This window comes from Colias croceus, chromosome 2 (genome assembly GCF_905220415.1).
Source record: "Colias croceus chromosome 2, ilColCroc2.1".
In the NCBI taxonomy this organism is placed as follows: Eukaryota; Metazoa; Arthropoda; class Insecta; order Lepidoptera; family Pieridae; genus Colias; species Colias croceus.
The window spans coordinates 4,666,320-4,690,642 of NC_059538.1; the positions used below are offsets into that span (position 1 = coordinate 4,666,320).

Consider the following 24,323-nt stretch of genomic DNA (forward strand, 5'->3'; position numbering starts at 1 on the left):
ATCGATCGCCCCGCTCCCCGCTCCCGCTGCGCGCGTCCCTACAGCCTCTGCTACCGTTATGTAACCTGCGTGCGCACCCCAAGCCCCGCCTGCCGTCAACTTCAACACGAATACTGCGCCATCTCGTAGTTGATCGTCAAATGAGTGCCGCCCGCCCTAACTCGAAAACAGAAAACTTTTTTGTTTGAAATCGTATCGGTGAAGATGGCATGATAATAAACTTTAAAAACATTCTGCAACTAACGATAATCTTGCATAATCAACTGAGCTAACACTAAAGATTATATTGACTGTGTTATGGATGTGTTACCTATTTGAAACTTCACCTTTTTTCAACTTCGTGGAAAAATTAAGACCTCCAATTCAGCCGCATTTGAGAAGTAGAGCTTGCAAATCGATCGAATCCACTACTGACGACCACAGTAAACTTACTTACAAAAAACTTTTTGCATGGAATCTAAAAATGAATCTAAGTAGTTACAATGAATGGGGTATTATATATTTTTTCTCATTAGTGTTAAACAATTATTCCTTTTAAAAGCCGTAGAAAATATAATTGCACTGAGAGTCTAGATTATTTCCATGAAGTACACTTGTAGTCAACCATTTACGCCGCACCTACCTACCTACACTAAACAACTTCCCAGCTTTTGCTAAAATATGAATGCATTTTGCAATTCTGTTTTTCATTCTTTCAAATGAAACCTCAAACTTTCTGATTTCAAGATAACGGAAAAAGTTTTTTTTAGAATTAATATAAAGTGCTCTCGATTACTTATTTGATTTTATAATTTCTACCCTCGGGACACTATGGTAGTCTTACCTAGAGCAATATTATTATTTATTAATTCTACTGTGGAACAAGTGATAACTGCGTTAAAAACCGACTTCAAACTTGCACTTTTACAAATACCTACAGACAAAAATGCTCATAAAATAAAAACTACTGGGCCTATCCGAATAAAATTTTTATGGGACCAATTCGACACCATCCCGCATCGAACAAAAAAAGAATCACGTAGGTAAATCGGTTCAGAAACCTCGGAGTAATCGGTGTACATACATAAAAAAAAAAAAAACATTCCGGCCGAATTGATAACCTCCTCCTTTTTTTTTGAAGTCGGTTAAAAATGATAGCAACCTATACCTATTACCTATACCTGGTTCTACGGTTCCAGTTCTAGCGCCATCACTTTCCCAAACCATGTTTTTAAGATTGTGTAGATACCGTACCTACCTAATAAAGAAGTGTGAAATTTAAAAGTTGAGAATGCAAATGGAAAATAAAAAAATAATTGTGTTATCGACTTACCTATGTACCTCATACTCATAGGTATTAGCATAGTTAGTATAAAATATAGGTAATTATCTTTTTTATTTGATACTTTGATATACAAACACAAGTTTTTTTAAACCCCTCAAACTCTATATACTTATATAATTTAATACATTAAATATTATTTTATATTTTTATTTGCTAAATACCCCTAAAGTAGACAAAGATAGATAGCAGAACAATAAAGGCAAGTGGGCAGAAATGTTACCACAATTAAACTTGCGTGTGGTCTTATTTAAGAGCCATTTGTATGCGTCATTGACCATTGTGAAGCTTGCGAATTGCTTTGATATAATACATCTAGCTATAAATAAAGTTCGCAAAAATAATAACGATCTCTTAAAAATAAGAATACTTTAATGTAAAATTACGTTGTGGACTTTTTTTTTAATCCTAATGAATCGTTCTGTTTTAAAAATCTTTCGCAGTAAAGTACAAAAAAATTACGTAGGTATACAATAATTATCCATCATTAATAATTTATAAGCATTTTATAAGTAAGAATGTGATTAAGTAAGCATTGTAAAACGAGTTTGATTCGTGAATCGTGACGCAGAGTTGTGTTAACTTTTTTCCTCACGAACGAGTATCGTCTGTCTCGCTCTTTCGTCACCGATCGATGCGCGCGCGCTCAGCTGCCTCATGCCTGCCGGAGTGCATTCACTCGACAGCACGACCAGCGTCACGAAGTAAACAAGTTTTTCTTTCGAGGCTACGTAAGCAACTTTACGGAAAAGAAATCCATATTTGAGTAATAACTGGTAAAAATTTGTGAAAATTGTGTTCAGAAATATAACAACGCATAAACTGACGTGAATTTTAATTCAGAATATTTAATAGAGCAAGTGCGAAGGTTAAGTTTCATCATAATGGACGCAACGAGTAAGTAAACTATAATATTGTATTTTATATTTCACATCAACAACTGAGTCATATAAATTTATTTCGAAAATTGTTAACTGGTTTTATTCATTTATTTCTACAATGAATTAATATAAAAAAAGTTAATTAAGTTGCGACTTGTTAAATTAATAATTCGAACCATATTTATTAAAATTAAACAACAACGATAACCTTGTATTTCACGAATTAACAGTTTTGATATAGCATTGTTCGTTTTGTACCTAAGTGATTTTTTTTAAATCATCGAAACAATATTATAACAGTGATTATTTATAGCTGGTTTTTACACTTTCCGTTTTCATAAACCTTGTGGTTTAGTCACGCACTGAATAATTTGTACAAGTCTTAAATTATTACGAAATCACGGATCGAGATTAAATATACAACCGAACAACAACATTTTAAGTCATTTTGTGGGTGGAATAAAAACTTACAACTGTGAATTCAATTTCATGTAGGCAGTATGGCAAATACCTACCTATGTGGAAAACTGGCTTAGAAAAAATTGTAGTTATTCTCATATACAGTTCAAACTGGGTCGGTAACGAAAAAAACAATTAAATGTACCTACTGTGTATTCATGTTTACTGTCGTAAATATAGCACGAAACATTTTGCTAATAGGTACATACCTACATATTATAATTTTACGTCTATCATTAAAAGAGGAAATAAAGTAAAACATAAAAAAATTAAACGTGTTTTATCAATCGTAGACGACAGACGTTCCACTCTATAGAATAAAGAATGAAACTGAATCTCGATCATAATTCACTAAGTAATGACTAAGTATTAGTTAAGATGATAGGTAATTCATTTCATTTTATTCGTCAGTGGACAACGTTTTAGAAAATCATTAGAAGATCGTTTAGAACATCCTATAATTATATCTAAAATAGCCCTAAATTTATACCTATCCGCTTTCTCTTTCAAATAACAGTTATTTACTAGGTACCTACATTAAGACAGTATCGCATGTTTATACTCGGAAGTAGGTGGTGAACTCAATATTTATCATAAGTACCTATTACAAAAATTGCCAAATTAATCAATATGTCCATTTCAGTGGAGAATAAAATGGGTTTACCACCACCATACGAACAAATGCCGCCGAATCCAGCACCACCACCGTCATATTTTGGGAACAACCCTCCACAGCCCGTGGCACATCCCCGTACCGTCGTCGTCACTCCCGGCTCAGAGAACAGAGCAGCGTCCAACGTTCCCACAAAAATGGGCCCCGGCCCCACAGGCACTTCATGTCCCACTTGTAACAAATCCATTGTAACAAGAGTCGATTATGTGCCAAACAATCGAACACACATCGTGTCCGCTGCACTGTGCGTTCTAGCTGGGTAAGTCTTTACGTATATAATAAATTAATAAACTTATATCTAGTATCAGTATAACAGTATTATTGCAATTTATCCGTTATTTCTATGTAATGCCATATATGAATCATTTTAAATCTTATGAAAATACACACATCTCGCTCGTTTTGCGTCAGCAATTAATATGAATGTCAGCTGATTTTTATGTAAAAACTTCTTGATTATGACGTCATTGGTAAATGACTATCGTTGGAAATGCGTTGGAAGTTGGAACCGTTGGAATGACTTAAAACTAACGAAACTTAAACTTAAAAAAATGTTTTTTGAAGTGAAACTTCTTTATCGGGGTTGGAATAAAATTTAGTGTAAAATTTTTTCGTTACGCGTGAGATTTTTCCGTTACGCGCCATCTTTTTCTTATCCCTACCATGCGTGATTCGACGTAGGTATTTCTGTAAAGTTGCATATACTTAGTAAAATTTTTTGAAAAATAAGGTCATAAAGTAGTTTCACTTCTTACGTGGGTACACTAGTAGGTACACGCATACATTTTTTTGAAATGAAACTTCTTTAGACGCGATTGAGAGTACAATTTCATGGTCGCGATATGGCAATACCGGCACATCATGGAGTATGGTGTCGATTTTGGTGTCTTTGAATCTTTCCAAAGAAGTTCCACTTCTGTCACGTGTGCTCGGAACACACGCTTTTTTTTGTTGATAATAATTATTGACATATTCTAAGTATTGAATCTATTGTATCGAATAAACTAAGTTTATGGAAATGTTGTCAACTCGACGTTCTTATTATAGTATTATCTTTTTTTATCTAAATTGGTATAATAATTGCCTCATATTGACGCCACGATAATGTACCTAAGAGTTATCTCTACACTGACACTATTTGTTAAGCCCACATGACACGAACTAACGTACCAGTACTACATTCAAACTACATATACAATATATGTATGTATATACAAAGTTATGTGTATATAAATAAAATCCTAGAGTTTACGTACGCATGAGCATCATATAACAAACGAGATCGGCATATTAATTGTCATTGAAGGAGAAACAATAATAATATAGTTTAATAATCACGTTTCACTAACATAATAATATGTACAATATGCATGCGTACATAAGTGTGTTTATGATGGAATGTATGCGAAATCATTTTTTTTACAATCATGAAACCTACCTAATTTATCTTTTTATGATTCGGAACAACTAGCAGACTTTGGCCACATAACTTTTCTTGTATTTCTATCATCATCTAAAAGAATATTTGATTCCTTATTTATCATCACAAGGAACACGATAATATTGTTTTATGTTTTACAGTGTAACTCCATTTATGAAGAACCAAATTCAATAGAAATCCTATTTATTTCCCAGTTATTGCAAATTAAAATAAAATAATACTGTCATTAAAGTACTGTATAAGTAGATTTATATGATTTTAACAATATTAATTATCACCAATGCTTTCCTTTCAGATGTTGTTGCGGCTGCTTCGTTCCATACTGTATGAAATCGTGCAAGACTGCAAATCACTATTGTCCTCAGTGTAAAGCCTTCATAGGTTCCTATCTTCCCTCTTAATTAATAAATTATTGCCTCAAATATGTGTAAGATGTCCGCGGATATTTTATCGACTCTTTAATTTTAAATAGATAAGAAAATAGATAAGAAACTGTCTCATTAAAATACAAAATTAATAGCTATAATTATGTACTATGGAATATGTGTATTTATAGGACATTCAGGTACGTAGCCGTAAATGTATAAAAAAAAACTTTTAATAGGTATGTCTAATTGTCTACATAGTACACTCTTTAATTTTACTTTTTAATTCCATAACGTATCTGTAAATTTATTGAAAATAATATTTTATGAATGGATTAAATACTTATTAATTATAATCTAGGATGTTATGCCTCGGAAAGCCTATTACAATATCCATATATACCCCAAATAACACAAATAACCCTGTATATATTATTATATATATGTATAAGTTATTTTTATTGTGCTTATATATATATATATAAATTAACTGGAATTCCTACAGGGTCCAAAGTGGTATGCAGGACATGATTTCACTAAAATACTTAACTTTAGATATATTTTTGAATTGTTACTGTGATATGCTTTTTTATCTTTCTTAATTGTAATTAGTAACTAGGGAATAGGCATGACGAAAGATTTTGAAATCCTCTTCCATAATGTGTGTATACGTTTACTATACAAGAAAAACCCTATATTTCGGTAATATACTTAAATTTAACGAAGATAAAAGCCATTTTTCAAAAAATATTTATCAACTGTGCCAAAACAGCTCGGAGGTGTCATGGCGTAAGCGTGACGTCACTCTTTAGTAAATACGTAATTATTTGTATGCATTGCGAAGAAAATTAAAGAAATATTTATTTAAGTAATATGTGTTATAGATACGAATTTCAAAGTTTATAAGTGGTGTACAGTATTGCAGTGTGAATCCACATTAAAATAATGCTCAAAAATGTGTTAGTAATTATTTTAAGCAAGAAAATAATAAGAAATGATTGTATAAAGTTGGCGCGGAGAACCCCGAAACCACGTATTCGTGAATTCACAATTATATTTCTGTTCTGAGTCGATAAAGCATACGTGAAACAATAGAAAATAAATAAAAATGCGTATTCTCAACATATTCATAACAACAAAATACATCTGACGTGAGTTGTTTACTTAAGCGTGACGTCACGCGTGTTTTAGTCAAAATGGCTAACTGCAGATTTTCAATGTTTTATTTTATTGATAATCTCATTAATCTTAGTGTTTTTAAGATTTTTAAGTCACTATATTGAATTTATTTATTATACATTTTCCCTTAAAAACACTAATACGATCATTTATGGATACTGTCGTCATGCCTATTGGATACTTTTTTATAAACATTTTGTAAAAATAAAAATTTAATACATTTTTAAATGATTTATTCATTCATTACCTACCTAACATACAGTCATTAATAGTTCAATAATAAATTAAGCATTATATTATTATCTCATATCTGTGGCAATATTGTTCAAATAATTTATATTACATTAATAATATTAGGTATCCTATAAACTGTGTAAGTGCCAATAAACAAACTCGACAAACGATGAATACCTATTACTTGTATACGTAGTATATTATTATCTGTGCTATTACATAGGAAGTAGGAACTAACAAAAATATTTTTAGTAATACATATTAACATACCTACATGTTCGTTTAGACAAAATATATTACTAATTTTGTTTTATTATTAATTTCAATAATTTTATTATTAAATACTATTCAGAAAGCAGTCATCATTTACAATAATAACTTAGTAAGACTAGGAACAAGAAGTGCCTTAGTGAAATAATTGACAAAGAAATATGAATAAAATGCATTAATAGGTACCTACACGGTTTTTTCAAGATTCATTAAATGCTAAATATTTTTTTCCTTGTGAAAACGCCTAAAAATCTTCTACAATTTGGACAATAATGTTCCACGTTCTTCCATCTCTTGAATAAATAGGGTAATATACAACAGCATAGCCACCTGAAAAACAACAAAATTTTGTTCATTATATGAAAATGGCCTCACAATGTTGGGTTGTATAATTAGATAAAGGACGGTTTAATTTCATTGGTAGCGCTGATTTTACCTTTTATTGTTCAACAACAGCTTCAACAGCTTTCTAAACTCCAAACGAATTTACTTAAAATAGTATTACATAATAAAGAATAGATGAGTGGAGGACGGAGGATAATTATTTCCTACTGATAATAACGCATGTAAGGAGCTGGGGCAATTTGGAATGAACTATCAAGTAAAAGTTCCCACAAAGAAACGATAAACCCTTTTATAATATCATGTTATATCTTTTCGGAAACATACTTAATATGCATTTTAAAGTGCCGGTTGAGATAGAGCGTGTGGTGAGGTGGCTCTAGGCGCTAGATTTTAAGAAGCGCCAAAATGCATAAAGCAAAAGAGTAGATTCATTGACCAAGATTCATTTTGTTTATTTTGTTGGTAAATAGCAGAAGAGTCATGAAATTAAAATCACTAAATTCTAGGAATAAAAGTTTCAAACTATGCTCGTTAATTAGGCTCTACATGTGCACTAGTACGGCCGGCACCAGTTCACATTTCTTGTTCGAGAAATGTAAATAATAGAGACGACACAACGAAGTTCATAAATCCCTAATCGACACCTTGTACAGTGGTAACCCACAGGGGTTAGCAATTAAGGAAATCTCTATTTCAATCCTTTTGGAAAATACCTACTAGTAGGTACCTACCTAGTACCTACCATCGCGATCGTTTATGACGTAGATATCCTTTGCTCTATGCAAGATTGGGTAGTAGGTAGGTATGTAAAGAGATAATGTTTCAATGCAAATTGATCGTAAAAATCCCACTTCTATAAATATATAATTAAAATGGTATTACATGTAATTAACAAACAGGTATATTTAATTATCGAGAGATAACTAAGTACCCACTTCCTAACCTTGTCCTGATGTTAACTAACCACAACGTAATATTATTAAACATGTTATTTTACATACAACAAAAATTAATCTATTAATTATACATATATCGCTCACACATACAACAGTAGTTCAACAAAAAAATATTAACCGAAATCATCTCCGAAACAAAAACTTGTTTATGAAAATATAATAAACGTATAAAACTAGGTTTCCGCCCGCAGTTTCGCCCGCGCAGTCAAAGAAAAACCCGCGTAGTTCCCGTTCCCGAGGGATTTCCGGGATTGTGTCATTTTTCCGGGATAAAAAGTAGCCTATGTCCTTTCTCGGGTACCTATCAAAATATCTCTATACCAAATTTCATGCAAATTGGTTCAGTAGTTAAGGCGTGATTGAGTAACAGACAGACAGACAGAGTTACTTTCGCATTTATAATATTAGTATGGATTTAATGAATGATATGTATCTATATCATCGTATAATTTAAGATCATAATAGGCATAGGTACGTTGATTGCCATTTCAAAAAAAATTTTTCAATCTTTTATAGGGAAAAGGGAAATTCAATATTAATATTATACCAGCTTATAAAAATTACAACTCACCAAAATAATATACCAAGAATTATTGCAATTAAATGTGTCGTTGAACTGTTTCTATAGTTGGCCTTTGTCATAATTTCTTCATGGCAATACGGACAGTGCATTCCCACCGGTTCCGAGCCGACTTGTAACAGATCCATCTCGATACCTTCCTCATTCGCACTATTTCCAATTTGCTGGTAATTATTCGACTCCACTGAAATTTAGAAAGGTGTTTATGAGTTAAAAATATTAACAGTTTCTGACTCTCCAATAAAAATCCTGAAAATAGTTAAGGTCGTAAACGAAAACTTGTCAATTATTTCAATGTAGGTTAGTTTAAATATTGTTTTAATCGTGATTCTACAAAACTGCATATTATAATCCTTTTTAAAATGTCCTCAAGAAATAGTTTTTCGAAAAATCCATAACGAGAAAATGAAAAGAAAGTGGTTGAGAGAACAAATAACAAAGTAACAGGTCGGCATACTATCAAATTCTTTAAAAGATTACTGTATTATTTTGGACATTTATCATTGTAAAAAAAGAGCAGTATTTGAAATGATCTCTACTCTTACTTTTTATTTATTATTAAAATAATTTAAAGCCAAGCTATTTGAAATAAATAGTAGTAGGTACCTATAGAAAACATTGGTTTTTATTTCGTATTATGTCCTCTATTCATTGACCAAAAGCCTTTTAATATAAAGTAACGCAGTGCGACACTATCTATAGGGAAAATGGTTTGAAATTATGAATTTAAATATTCTATTCACATCTTCAACCTAATTACTCGTTTCACTTCATATTACATTTTATTCTGATACTACTTAACCTACTTTACTAACTTAACTTTTAAAGCGTTGAATTAAACTCAAAACACTTACTTTTAATAAATAACTTAGGTAATCCAATTATACTGTGTCCACACTTGTTACTTATTTGTTTTTACTGAATATTACTTTCTCATCTTGTCTATAATATTGTAAATATCTCTAACCAATACATCGTAATAAATTGCTTATTGCAAGTGAAGGATATTAAAAATAGATAGCCGTCGGTTATCGGGTATACCTACACTTAAATTGATAACACTGAGCATAGATCAAATACCTACTATAATATGAAATAAGTTCTTCCTCGAATATATCGCTCTAGCACGCTAATTTCATTTCTATGTCCATGTTACATTGCATACAGGTTTCCATAACTTTATTTCGGTGTATTTTGGTCTTATCACATATGTACTTACCTATCTATTGTTGTATGTTTCGAATCGAAAATATTTAAATGCACCTATGCGAATTAAACATTGTTTATATTAAGTCATTTCTCCGAGTGAAAATTTAAAATTTTCTTAATTAATAATGTCTACAGTTTAGGTACTTAGTTACTACGAAAACTATATAATATAAAGAAAATGAAAAAAAATCTCTCTAAGAATAAGCTAAATATTACAATACCATTATAATTTACGCCAGGTATCAGTTGTGAGATTTTGCCAAATCCATGCATTAACAATATTTTTAACTAGCTTTCCGCCGGCGCGCGGCTCCGCCAGCGGTTTCAAAGAAAAACTCGCATAGTTCCCGTTTCTGTGGAATTACCGGGATAAAACCAATCCTATATTACTCGTGGATAATGTAGCTTTCGAATGGTGAAAGAATTTTTAAAATCGGTCCAGTAGTTTATGAGCCCATTCATTACAAACAAACAAACAAAGTTTTCCTCTTTATAATATTAGTGTAGATTATATCAGATACATATTGAATATTTATATCTAGATTTTTATATAATTATTAGCTTTCCGCCCGCGTCTTCAAAGAAAAACCCGCATAGTTCCCGTTCCCGAGGGATTTCCGGGATAAAACCTATCCTATCTCTCAAGTTGTATCGAATTGCACATGTTGTGCGAATTTTATTATAATCGGTTAAGTGGTTTAGGAGTCCATTGAGGACAAACATTTTGTCACGAGATTTATATATATGAAGATTTATATATATAATAATTTATATAAATACCTAAATACCCCTAAAATTCCGAAGGGTTTAGGTACTACAACGTAGAACTAAACGCAATTGAATTTACCATGTTATTTGTAAAATTACTCTAATTATATTAGTTGGTTTAATGCTCTAAGATTATCTTCCTCATAATGCTAAAAGATCGTTATTAGGTATATAAGCGTCAGCCGTCAATGTCGAAAAAGCAGATCAAAATATCGTAATGAAACTGTCGAATTGAGATCCTTCTCCTCTTTTGAAAGTCGGTTGAAAAGGTAGTATTGTCACCAATTGTCACAGTCGAGGTCACAGTGGTCTCGATTTATACCGGGTGCAGTAATCGTTAAGTGTGCGCAGACGAAAGTACTTTAGGTACTTAATGAGTTAAAGTTATTATTGTCATTTTACTCATTAGGTTAAGTACTTTTAATATCAGTTTAAAGTTTTTTGATATCTGCAATAGTTATCTACGGAATAATCACCTGTGCGCACTTAACGATTACACCCTGTATATACGGCCGCGGCGTCGTCAGTTTTCAAACGCTTGGCATTTTTAATTATTTTGTTGAAGTATAATTTTAATATAATATCTAGGTCGAGAATAATTAGGAAACAGAAATTTTTTATTCGATTTACACAAGAATAGGAGCTCCGTGTTTTTTTTATTTTTATTAAAATTATGACAGTATTAATTGCCTGCGACCAAACTGATAACCAACCCGCCACTAACCTTACCACTAAAAGATTATAACATCATTGTCAGTTGGCCTAAAGGTCTTGTAACCAAGCCACTATAACCTAACTTTAAAAAAAAAATCATTGTCAGTTGTCATTTGTCATTGGTCAATTGTTTGCTGTCTGCTTGCTGTCTGCACTCTGCTGTCGGCTGTCGCCTGTCATTAAGCAACAAGCATTGATTTGATGATGAGTGTGTAGATGGTGTGTAGTAAACATTAGGATAATTATTAATTAAGAAAGATTTATAAATGTATAGTAGCATCAGTGAAGTCTATTTTATAGTTTAGTGAGAGTTATTTAAAATATTAATAAAGTTACAACGTACCACCATGGATGTAGATTTACTAAGACCGGGCACTGTACCCATCTCCCCTGACACAGTGTTATGGTTTGAATTTTTACTCGACCCCAATTTACTAAAGAGACATTTAAGTAAACCAAACCCAGGTAAGAATATTAAATACTATTACAGTTTGGTGTATCAGTCTGATTGACATAAAATGAGATGAGTTTTCTTACAGAACCATCAGGATGTCAGCTCATAGAAGAATTTCTGTCTGTGGATACAAAAAATCAGAATGCAAAACTAAATAGTGAAAGGATAGTAGATGTGGATGGACCTTCAAGTCCTGCACCCACCACACCTCCAACACTACAGTTCACCAAAAAGCAATTGGCACTAAAGATTCTTGCGTTAAAAGTAGCACCTTCTCTACATTGGAATTTAGGTATATGTATTTTAAATTTATAAAACACAAAAAGGAGCCGTCACGGGACACCTGGTAGATGTGAAACATTGATTTTATATACAGGATGTAATCATTTAGTGTGCACAGACAATTCTATGTATATACAGGCTGTAATTGTTAAGTACAGTTTGCTGCACAGACGATTATTCCGTAACTATTGAATGTATCAAAAAAGTTTAATCTGATATCGAAAGTACATTAACTAATGAGTGAAATGAAAAGAATAACTTTTTAAAAATATGATAAATATCTAAAAATTTAACTTTAAACACTATCATATTCAAACAACCTTTCTACTAAAACACATTTAGATTTTGATATTTATTTAAATTATCACTATAATTTTCTCCAATTAAATATTTTCACAGTAAAACTATACTTTTAGATACTATGGAGAACAACTTGCCACCCCACATACAACAACAGCTCATGCAAGATTTGGTTTATATGGCTACAGATTCAGCATTCAACTCACCTCCTCTGGTATATAGTATCCGATTATATTTTACTTTTACTTCTGTTTTTTTTTTTTGTTTTGAAGTAATACTTCTTTGAATCTCGCCAAAGAAGTTTCACTTCTGATGTATGTGCTTGGCACACCCACTCTTTTTTAACAAACTTTATCCATTTATCAGAATGTATTCTGTGTTGTCTGCACATTTGAAATGTATTAATAAAAATAATACAAAATTATTTTATTCATATAATATAAAGTATTAAATTGTTATCTAACAGGAAATCCCATCAGAAATTTTGCAAAAATTACATGTACAATTTGCACTAACACTGTATCATCGCTGGATCCTCAGATTCCCAGTGAAATCTGCGCTGTTTTTAAAGTCTTCAAAACTGCCTTTTGTGCATGTGTAAGTACTATATAATAACTGTGTATAAATAAAAAAATATAGTTACCATACTACAAAAAACTTATAAAATGACTTAATTTTTAGGCCTGGATCCCAAACCGATAGCACCTATAGTCCTATGAATCAAAGTTTCGAAAGAATTTTAAGAATGTGTGAAACATCCCGATTGCAATCTATTAGATATTTAGAAGGTATTTTAGCATATTATGAAACCACTCTTGGACGCAGAGAGTCGAGAAAAATAAGAGTACCTGTTATGGAAACTTTTGTTCATCTGACTGAAGACTCGGATGATATGAATCACAATTGGAATGCTGGTGATGTACTTATAAGCCAGTATGAACTAGCAATGCAAATCCATTTTGATCTCTGTTATAATTACTTCTTTTATGGACAACATGATTTGGCTAAGAAACACATACTGGGATGTAGGGAAAACTCAAATCTTTTGGAGAAAGAGATAGCGACATATGGTTACGGAATTCACAAAGAAATGCCATGGGGTAATTTTAATTACGCTAGTATGACAAAAGAAGACATATTAGGGTACATAAGAGCATTAAATTTGGGCTATGACCTTCTCAATGAGGAACCATCGCTCTTGCAAAAACTTCAAGAATCTGTTTCGAATCACTATGCTGGTATTATTGCGATACTTCAGGCTGATAATTTGACGAGAGAAATACCTCTCGTTCATAGAGAAGTTGTAGAACTTGATATCCAGGGATCTGCTTCAAGTGGAGCATTCACAGTTGCTAGAGATTTGTTAAACAGAGTTTCTGTATTAAACGCAGTTCGATATGCTTTAGAAGGCGGGATACCGTCAACGCATCCAGAGTTCTTGAATAAATTTAAAACAATCGGAATCAAATATTTTGATCTACTTTTTTGGGCACTTGGTCCAGTCTTGACAAGTAACTTATCTGAAAATGACTGGAAAAATCTACAAATATTCTTTCTCCATCTAGCAACGTCCAATTGTCGAATACCGATAGATCGAATTGATGACTATTTTAAAAAATATGTCGGAGAAGCGTCTGCTGAAAGCATCCGAAGGAAACTAATCTGTGACGAATATTTAAATGACATTCTAAACGACGAGAACGCTGTTGATGATGAAAATATCGATATACCAAGGGAACTGCTGACCGACGATTGGGAAATGCCGAACTTCGAATTTAAATCTGTTCCTGAATTAGAAGTCGGTCGAATAAAGAAACGGCTCGTGGAGGCATCAACGGCCGACGATGTGCGCATGTGTCTCGTGAAATTAGCCATTACAACACCATCGTCACCGCTGTGGAAGTTAAGCCCATCATGGAAGCCTCCTGGAGGTTTAGGAAACACGTTTATTTCACTACCCAGAGGGTTTCTGCAAGATTTTGGTTATATTGTGTCAGGTGCATCAAGAGCAAGGGCAGAGTCGGGATGCTCTCGTACAGCCTTATCTTTGCTTTCGGTTCTAGAGAATGAGGCCAGAAGTCAATTAGGCAGCGGATCAGATCCGACATTATATCGCATATGCCGGCAATTATCTTGGGAAGTTCTATTCTTACAAGTGAATGTGATGTTGAGTGAATGGCCGCATCATCGCCTTAACTTAACAGCACTTGCAAATAAATGTAAGGCGTGTATCGCTGCGGCTACTTCGGGCGATACTATTATACCACGAGCACAGGTATTTTTATAATCTCCCTTTAAAATTAAATGGCAATTTTTTTCGTTATTGTCAACATTTTAAGTTTCATTCGTCATCATAGTATTCTACAAATTTTGTCATAATATTAAATTTACAAACATATTATCTTAAAAACTTCTTGATTTTATTAATTAATTGTACGAGTAAGACTTGATAGTGAATGCATTATTTATTCACAGGTGATAGAAGGTTGTTGGATATGTTTAGTGAACGCCTGTGAGTGGGAAGGCGCGGGTATTATTAATGGTCCGGGCGAATTGGCAGCGGCACTTTGTGCGGCGTGCTTTGAGTTGCAGAGAGGCAAGGCGTCTAGAAAGTTCCCAAGACCATTATGGGATTATGGTATGCAAATGTTTCGTATTTAAAATTTGAATTTAAAAATAGAGACAGTTTGATTTATTGTTGAACTGTTTACTTCCTGTTGTCTAAAGGTATCTGTACCACATTTGAATTCTGATTTGAATCTTACAGTGCTATCTATATACAACAACGGCACTACCGGCCCAGTGAAGAGGAACGCAGGTGGCATGCCTTCTCACTCTAGGGATGCCCCTAACGCGGCAGCAGAAGCAAGAAACGCGTTTAATGCCTTTTTGACAACCCTACGAGAACCTCTAGCGGTCAGCGTCATGCTATCGCTGCTGGCTAGGATATACAATCTCCTTACAGATGATAGCTCTTTGGAACTCGTCATAGAGTACACGACTCTATGGCCCTCAAATATTTCAAACATGAACAACTATAATCACAAACACGTGCTGGAATCGGTTACGGAGTTGTTGGAGAAAAGTTTGAAGTTCTATCCCTATAACACGTCATGGTGAGTTGTTAACCAGATTGATATTAAATTTTAGATGTACTTTTATTATTCAAAATTGTTTAATAAATAAAACAATGCGTTGATTTTTTGTAATACTTTATTCCTAATTAAATTATTTACATGCAAGTATTTTGTAGCTACTACATACAGCTATATTCTGTAGAAATCATAAATTTCTTTCATCATTTAAGGTTGCGTCTTTACGGTGACGTCGAAATGGCGGGTGGGCGATGGTCGTCCGCGCTCCGTCGCTACTTGTGCGCGCTGGCGGCTGGTACTTGGCACTTTGCCAAGCGAATGCCAGACGAGGGCAGTATCGCGAGACGGGCTGCCAGATGTTGCCAGGCGCTATCTTCCCCGTCTCAAGCCGCTGCACTGTGCCAGCTTCCAGAGGAACCCGATTACACGACCGCTTTCAAATGCTTCGCTGAAAAGGTTAGTTGCTCTCCACCAAAATCGAATTCTTACATTTTTTATTTTATTTTAAGACCTTTTTACCATTACAATTTGCCGCGTATGTACTTACGTAGATTCGACATGCATTGTACAAACTATAGGTACCTAATAAAATCAGCTTCTGCATTATTTCCAGCTACCTTAGAATACAGCATTTTTTTAATAATTTGCGAATGTTTGCCTGTAACGGCTCATTCCCTTGTTAAAATATACGTTATAGAACTAGCTCGTTTTTACAGAGTTTCTTTCAATACAGATATATTAATATATGTCACTAAAATGCACGTCTAGAGAGTAACAACCGAGTTTCTTGCCGATTCTTCTTGTACCTACATCAGTCAGAATCGACATCCGAAATCGAAAATTTAACAATAATTCTAAAATTTTTCAAACTTCGGTCAAGTGAATAGTACATTGGGACGACAATAAATCTCATTTTGCAACCTTGTCTGCAGTCCGGAACATTGATAAAATTGCAATTAAATTATTTTTTTGCTGTATGATCGTGAAACAAATTCCAAAAGTTCTGCAAACTTGGAAACGTTTTCTATATAATATTTCATCACATTCACGTTTTAAATTTGCAACCAATCGTAAGTGTACGGAACATTGTTAAAATTGCAATCAAATTATTTTTGCTGTATGGTCGTGAAAAAAATTCCAAAAATTCTGCAAAACTCGACACAGATATCGGAAATATATACCGAACGCTTGTATAAATTTGCAACCTTTTTCGTTGACCGGAACATGTTTATTTATAACTAGCTTCCGCCCGCGACTCCGTCCGCGCGGATGTCGGTCTTCGCGTGGATGGTTTATTTCTTCATTTTGAGTAACTCTGACAATGATATCTTATAAATATATATTGGACCCAAATACGGCTAGGCCTATAATAATACGCAACGTGTGTTCGCGGTTCTACAGAACAACGTCTATGGATAAAACTGAAAAGATTAATTTTTTTCTACGTATTTTATTTAAAAAGTATCCTATTATACGCCCAGGATAATAAGGTATATTTATACCAAGTTTCATCGAAATCGAACCGTTAGTTTTCACGTGATGCAGACAGACAGACAGACAAAAAATTTTTTAAACACATATTTGGGTTTGGTATCGATCCAGTAACACCCCCCCCCCCTGGTATTTATTTTTTCAATATTTTCAACTTATTTTCAATGTACAGAATTGACCCTTCTACAGATTTATTATAATATGTATAGTTACAAATACAATGAAATGAGATGACAGAGAGAATTATGAGTTTAATGAATAAACCAATTTACGGTGAAAACAATATTAATATGTTAATTATTATTATTATGCATACAATATATTTTATTCCAATAAGAACGACCGCTCGCCACACTGGACACGTCCGCTCGCATCAAAATTCATAAATTTTATGCGTCGCGCGGCTTTTTTTTTTTTTTTTTTTGTGTGGTGTTTCTCAATGTTAGCCAGAAGGGCTTCTACATTTTAACGCGGACGCGGGGGTGAACTGAAGGTTCACCCTGGTAGCGACATGCACAAGGGCGTCCCCCCTTGACGGGGACCACGAACCTCGGCTTGAGCTGTCGCTTGAGTGGAGGAGGCCAGAAGGGCCCTAATCGGACGGGGCGTCGCGCGGCGCGGATCGCAGTCCTTATATAGGAGTCGTGGCAGGCGTGGCATCGTGCGGCTCTCGTGTGACGCAAACGGTGCAAGCCAAATACGACTTTCGGAGCTACATGTTACGGCGCTGAATCCACTGCGGTATAGAACAACGTCTATGGATAAAACTGAAAATTTTAGTTTATTTTTTTTTCTACGTATTTTTCCAGGATAAAAAGTATCCTATTTTACGCCCAGGATAATAAGGTATAATTATACCAAGTTTCATCGAAATCGAACCGCTAGTTTTCACGTGATGTCTTCACATACAGACAGACAGACAGACAGACAGACAAAAATTTTTTTAATCACATATTTGGGTTTGGTATCGATCCAGTAACACCCCCTGCTATTTATTTTTTCAATATTTTCAATGTACAGAATTGACCCTTCTACAGATTTATTATATGTATAGATTATTTTTAATTCGTGGTCATTTTTTCGAGTAAGGTGATCTCGGAATAATTACAAAAGTTTTGGAACTTGGTTGCAAACTTCGAAAACATATATTCTTATGCATTTACAAATTTGCAACCTCATTCAGTTTAATAAATAAAAAAAAAAAAAAAAAAAACATTAATATTCAATATCAAAAGATGTTCCGTACACTGAGATTGGTTGCAAATTTAATACGTGATATGAAATATTATATCGAAATCTTCCCCAAGTTTGCAGAACTTTTGGATTTTTTTTTTTTTTTTTTTTTTTTTTTTTTCTTCACGACCATACAGAAAAAAAAAATTTTATTGCAGTTCCGGACTGCGGACAAGGTTGCAAAATGAGATTTATTGTCGCCCCAATGTACCATTCATTTGACCGAAGTTTCCGTCAGAATCGACATCCGAAATCGAAAATTTAACAATAATTCTAAAATTTTTCAAACTTCGGTCAAGTGAATAGTACATTGGGACGACAATAAATCTCATTTTGCAACCTTGTCTGCAGTCCGGAACATTGATAAAATTGCAATTAAATTATTTTTTTGCTGTATGATCGTGAAACAAATTCCAAAAGTTCTGCAAACTTGGAAACGTTTTCTATATAATATTTCATCACATTCACGTTTTAAATTTGCAACCAATCGTAAGTGTACGGAACATTGTTAAAATTGCAATCAAATTATTTTTGCTGTATGGTCGTGAAAAAAATTCCAAAAATTCTGCAAAACTCGACACAGATATCGGAAATATATACCGAACGCTTGTATAAATTTGCAACCTTTTTCGTTGACCGGAACATGTTTATTTATAACTAGCTTCCGCCCGCGACTCCGTCCGCGCGGATGTCGGTCTTCGCGTGGATGGTTTATTTCTTCATTTTGAGTAACTCTGACAATGATATCTTATAAATATATATTGGACCCAAATACGGCTAGGCCTATAATAATACGCAACGTGTGTTCGCGGTTCTACAGAACAACGTCTATGGATAAAACTGAAAAGATTAATTTTTTTCTACGTATTTTATTTAAAAAGTATCCTATTATACGCCCAGGATAATAAGGTATATTTATACCAAGTTTCATCGAAATCGAACCGTTAGTTTTCACGTGATGCAGACAGACAGACAGACAAAAAATTTTTTAAACACATATTTGGGTTTGGTATCGATCCAGTAACACCCCCCCCCCCCCCCCCCCCTGGTATTTATTTTTTCAATATTTTCAACTTATTTTCAATGTACAGAATTGACCCTTCTACAGATTTATTATAATATGTATAGTTACAAATACAATGAAATGAGATGACAGAGAGAATTATGAGTTTAATGAATAAACCAATTTACGGTGAAAACAATATTAATATGTTAATTATTATTATTATGCATACAATATATTTTATTCCAATAAGAACGACCGCTCGCCACACTGGACACGTCCGCTCGCATCAAAATTCATAAATTTTATGCGTCGCGCGGCTTTTTTTTTTTTTTTTTTTTTGTGTGGTGTTTCTCAATGTTAGCCAGAAGGGCTTCTACATTTTAACGCGGACGCGGGGGTGAACTGAAGGTTCACCCTGGTAGCGACATGCACAAGGGCGTCCCCCCTTGACGGGGACCACGAACCTCGGCTTGAGCTGTCGCTTGAGTGGAGGAGGCCAGAAGGGCCCTAATCGGACGGGGCGTCGCGCGGCGCGGATCGCAGTCCTTATATAGGAGTCGTGGCAGGCGTGGCATCGTGCGGCTCTCGTGTGACGCAAACGGTGCAAGCCAAATACGACTTTCGGAGCTACATGTTACGGCGCTGAATCCACTGCGGTATAGAACAACGTCTATGGATAAAACTGAAAATTTTAGTTTATTTTTTTTTCTACGTATTTTTCCAGGATAAAAAGTATCCTATTTTACGCCCAGGATAATAAGGTATAATTATACCAAGTTTCATCGAAATCGAACCGCTAGTTTTCACGTGATGTCTTCACATACAGACAGACAGACAGACAGACAGACAAAAATTTTTTTAATCACATATTTGGGTTTGGTATCGATCCAGTAACACCCCCTGCTATTTATTTTTTCAATATTTTCAATGTACAGAATTGACCCTTCTACAGATTTATTATATGTATAGATTATTTTTAATTCGTGGTCATTTTTTCGAGTAAGGTGATCTCGGAATAATTACAAAAGTTTTGGAACTTGGTTGCAAACTTCGAAAACATATATTCTTATGCATTTACAAATTTGCAACCTCATTCAGTTTAATAAATAAAAAAAAAAAAAAAAAAAAAACATTAATATTCAATATCAAAAGATGTTCCGTACACTGAGATTGGTTGCAAATTTAATACGTGATATGAAATATTATATCGAAATCTTCCCCAAGTTTGCAGAACTTTTGGATTTTTTTTTTTTTTTTTTTTTTTTTTTTTTCTTCACGACCATACAGAAAAAAAAAATTTTATTGCAGTTCCGGACTGCGGACAAGGTTGCAAAATGAGATTTATTGTCGCCCCAATGTACCATTCATTTGACCGAAGTTTGAAAACTTTTGGAATTATTGTGAATTAATTGTCTTGACTGACTGGAGTATTGGTAGAAACGTCCTTCTGAATCGGTGTAGTTGTAGTTTTTAAAAATATACATCTATACACTTGTAAAAGTTTAAAGGAATAAAAAAGTTTTGTGTTTGAATTCAAGTGTACTAACACTGTCATATATTTATAGACTGGCAACGCAGCAGATGCAATGGACGGTTACTACGGGTGTCTATGGGACGGCACACTGCTGGAAGTGGCAGTAGCGCTGCACACGCGGCGCGGGGAGGGCGGGCGACGCGCTCGCGCGGTCAAAGCCGCGGGGGCACTCGAACTGAACGCAAATAACAGTGAAGACATACAGCGCGAAGCCGCGGCCATTAGACGCGCAAGATTACTCAGAGCGCTCACGAACCAATATGTTGCTTAGTGAAATATAATATTTTTAGTTACAATGGTCTTTTTATTTGGTTCTTTTACTGTTGACGGTACATTGCTGGAAGTGGCAGTAGCGCTTGACACGAGGCGTGGGGATGCTGGAACTGCACGACAATAACCTTTTATGTATAATCTTATAATATGTACTTTATTTTTATAAAAATAATGATATGTTTAAAACCACTATCGCTCATAAGTTCCGAGATATCTGTAACACTTGGGACAGTAATGATCCGTGTTCTTTGCGGAGTCGACACACCAGTAAGGTATACAGCAACAGCAACTGAAAATATATAAGAAAATAAAAGAGTGGAGAAGTGAAATTAGTACTTTTCCACCAGAGCCCTTAGAAAATTTCCATCCTGTATATTCTTCTCCTGGTCCTTTATTTTTTTATATGAGTAGGTAATTATTTTTTTATAAACCTTTAATAACGTGACCGAGTCTTATTAATTTATACTAAGTTAATTATTTCTTCAAATTAAAAATTCTACTTTGTACGCAAACTAGGAACCATTTTTATAAACATTTGAATTTTATTTTTGAACATGGTACTAAAACTCTTATTAAAAGCTTTTTTTGATAATGACGCATTCTTAAAATACCTGTATGTCATTCTATCTAACTTAGGAAATTCATTGGATAAAATAACATTAACTTACCAGACCAATGTAAATAAAATCGCTGTTATATGAGTTCTTGTAGTTGTTGTAAGCCTAATGGTAGTCCTTACTGGCACATTGCAAAACAAACACGTTACTAGGGCATTTTTTGGACCTAACAGTAATGGTACCTGTAAATATTTAAAAACCCTTTAATAACATGATAGGTAATAACTCGTAAATTCCTTATAATTGTCAATTTATATTATTAGCACTTATAAGGTATACTAGCTATGCCACAAACATATTTTTATAGGTTATGTGTTTAGTAGTTAGTACATATTATGCTGTTGCCAATTATTATCATAAAAATCCTTTCAGTGGATTTTCGCGTTAAAATGTAGGTATGTACATCCATACATTCTTACAAACATTGACGTTTTTAATATTTATAGGTACAACTGAAAAGCCAGGGAAAGTTGACTATATAACTACTAGATTCTTGATAATTTGAATTGTTACCTCTCGATAGAATTGCATTTTATAGTTTAGCTTTTGGAATGAAGCACTCAATTCACTTTTTCCAGTTTTATTTACTCTTTGATAAATATTTAATTATATAAGCTAAAAGCTACGACCGGTTTCACAATAACATCGTCCTTCATACGATGCGACGTCAGGTAGGAGCATAGGAGGATAACGAATAAATAAACCGGTTATTTAAAAAATATAATCAATATGATTAATGATATGAATGAAAACCTCGCTTAAAGTCTTCTCAGAGAATAGTTTTTCATCAAACCTTCATACATGTAACAATAATTAAATCACAATTTAAATTTATATTCTAGGAGGTAGCAACGTTGACAAGTGAGCATTTTAGTATAGTTGGTTCTTTGATATGCTGTTCCTCTTGCTATTTCGGTTACAGTCCGGGCTGTCTGGCTGGCCGCAGTGGTTGCGTTTATTAGTGCGCATCTTATCTGCACAGGATAATATCCTTAATTTAAAGTCATTTTTTAACGCGTAATTTTTAATCGTTTGCCTTTAGATAGATCCATTAGACATACATTTTTTATTGCAAGACGTTTTGTTCGTTGTTAAATAGGTGCCAGACGCAATTTTTATTTCAAAATAATTAAAATATCATCGAAATAAGTGAAATTAACTAAACACTTACATATATTAAGCAGAGGCGGCTCGCCCTAAGGAGCGCTGGTGCAGTGAACTCCCATAAATAATTATAATAAAATCATACTCCTTAATTTCATTATTAATATTAATTATTACTATTTAAAATCAATCGTAATCGTAAAAAACTACTGGCAATACCAATGAATATATCCATCATTCCATACACCTGTAGGTATAATACTGTATTATAAAACGCGCGTAGCGGAGCGCTCACGATTGCGCTCCAATGAAAAAATATTTAGTACATTTTCTAATACGAAATCCAATAGGAGTGAAAGAGATAGTTTTGTCAGAGTCCTGCGCGTGAAACAGAAGATTTTCTATGAAAAAATAGCTAAATTCGGAGCGCCGCTCCCGCAAACGTTGCCGGTTCGTTTTTACCGCGCGCCCGTACACAAAACTCAAACTCAAACTCAAACATTTATTTATTCAATTAGACTACTATTTAGTAGCACTTTCGAATCGTCATTACATAAGTATTTTTAACATTTACCACCGATTCGGAAAGCAGTATCTATGGAGAAGAATCGGCAAGAAACTCCATAGTTGCTCTTTTAAAATCATGTCAATATTACATAATATGTAACTTATATCTAACTTATACATAATATATCATAATATGCCCAAGAACTGTCCTGTGGTTTTTACGCGACAACCCTCCATGGGTCTTTATCGTCCATATATTCCTGAATACTGTAGTACGCTCTCTGAACTAGTACATTTTTTATATAAGTTTTAAATTTAGAACTACTAAACTCTTTAATATTGAGAGGAATTCTATTGTATAAGCGTATACCTTGACCCATAAATGAATTTTTAACTTTAGCTAATCGGAAAAATGGCATTTCAATTCTATTCCTGTTCCTTGTGCCATAATCGTGTCTATCTCCTACTCTTGTGTGTAAGTCGGCGTTTTTGTGAACATGCAAAATATTATTATATATATACTGTGATGGTACAGTAAGGATACCAGTATTCTTAAAATGATCTCTTAGTGAGTCCCGAGCACGTAAATTATATATAGAGCGAATGGCTCTTTTCTGTAAGATAAATATAGTTTCTATATCTGCAGCCTTGCCCCACAGTAGAATTCCATAGGACATAATGCTATGAAAGTAGCTGAAATAAACCAATCTAGCCGTATCTTCATCGGTGAGATGCCTTATTTTTCGGACTGCATATGCAGCTGAACTGAGCTTACCTGCAGCGGTGTTGACATGGGCTCCCCACTGTAGTTTCTCATCCAATGTTAACCCTAGAAATACAGTAGACTCAGTAGGATGCAATACCTCCCCGTTCAAGGTAATATCTCTGTTCAACTTTTTTACATTAGGAAGTAAAAATTCAACACAAGTGGTTTTTTTAGCATTTAATAATAAATTATTGGCAGTAAACCATTCAGATATGTGTAAAAGAGCACTGTTCACTTCGTCAACATTTGGGTCATGCCTATCCACA

At 33.8% G+C, this 24,323-nt stretch overlaps 2 protein-coding genes across 2 annotated transcripts; both read left to right on the plus strand.

The window, feature by feature from the left end:
• The first annotated feature begins 1,968 nt into the window (after positions 1 to 1,968).
• Positions 1,969 to 5,496, plus strand: LOC123699691 (lipopolysaccharide-induced tumor necrosis factor-alpha factor homolog). Its single transcript, XM_045646704.1, has 3 exons — positions 1,969 to 2,218; positions 3,305 to 3,593; positions 5,071 to 5,496. Exons 1-3 carry the CDS (start codon positions 2,206 to 2,208, stop codon positions 5,174 to 5,176), a joined length of 408 nt encoding a protein of 135 aa, XP_045502660.1. The 5' UTR covers positions 1,969 to 2,205; the 3' UTR covers positions 5,177 to 5,496.
• A 5,104-nt stretch (positions 5,497 to 10,600) lies between these two features.
• Positions 10,601 to 21,086, plus strand: LOC123699226 (integrator complex subunit 8). The gene is made up of 9 exons (XM_045646134.1): positions 10,601 to 11,860; positions 11,935 to 12,141; positions 12,548 to 12,645; positions 12,898 to 13,028; positions 13,113 to 14,706; positions 14,907 to 15,069; positions 15,199 to 15,547; positions 15,739 to 15,982; positions 20,822 to 21,086. The coding sequence occupies exons 1-9, from the start codon at positions 11,743 to 11,745 to the stop codon at positions 21,059 to 21,061; spliced, it is 3,144 nt and encodes a 1,047-aa protein (XP_045502090.1). The 5' UTR covers positions 10,601 to 11,742; the 3' UTR covers positions 21,062 to 21,086.
• The last annotated feature ends 3,237 nt before the right edge of the window (positions 21,087 to 24,323 follow it).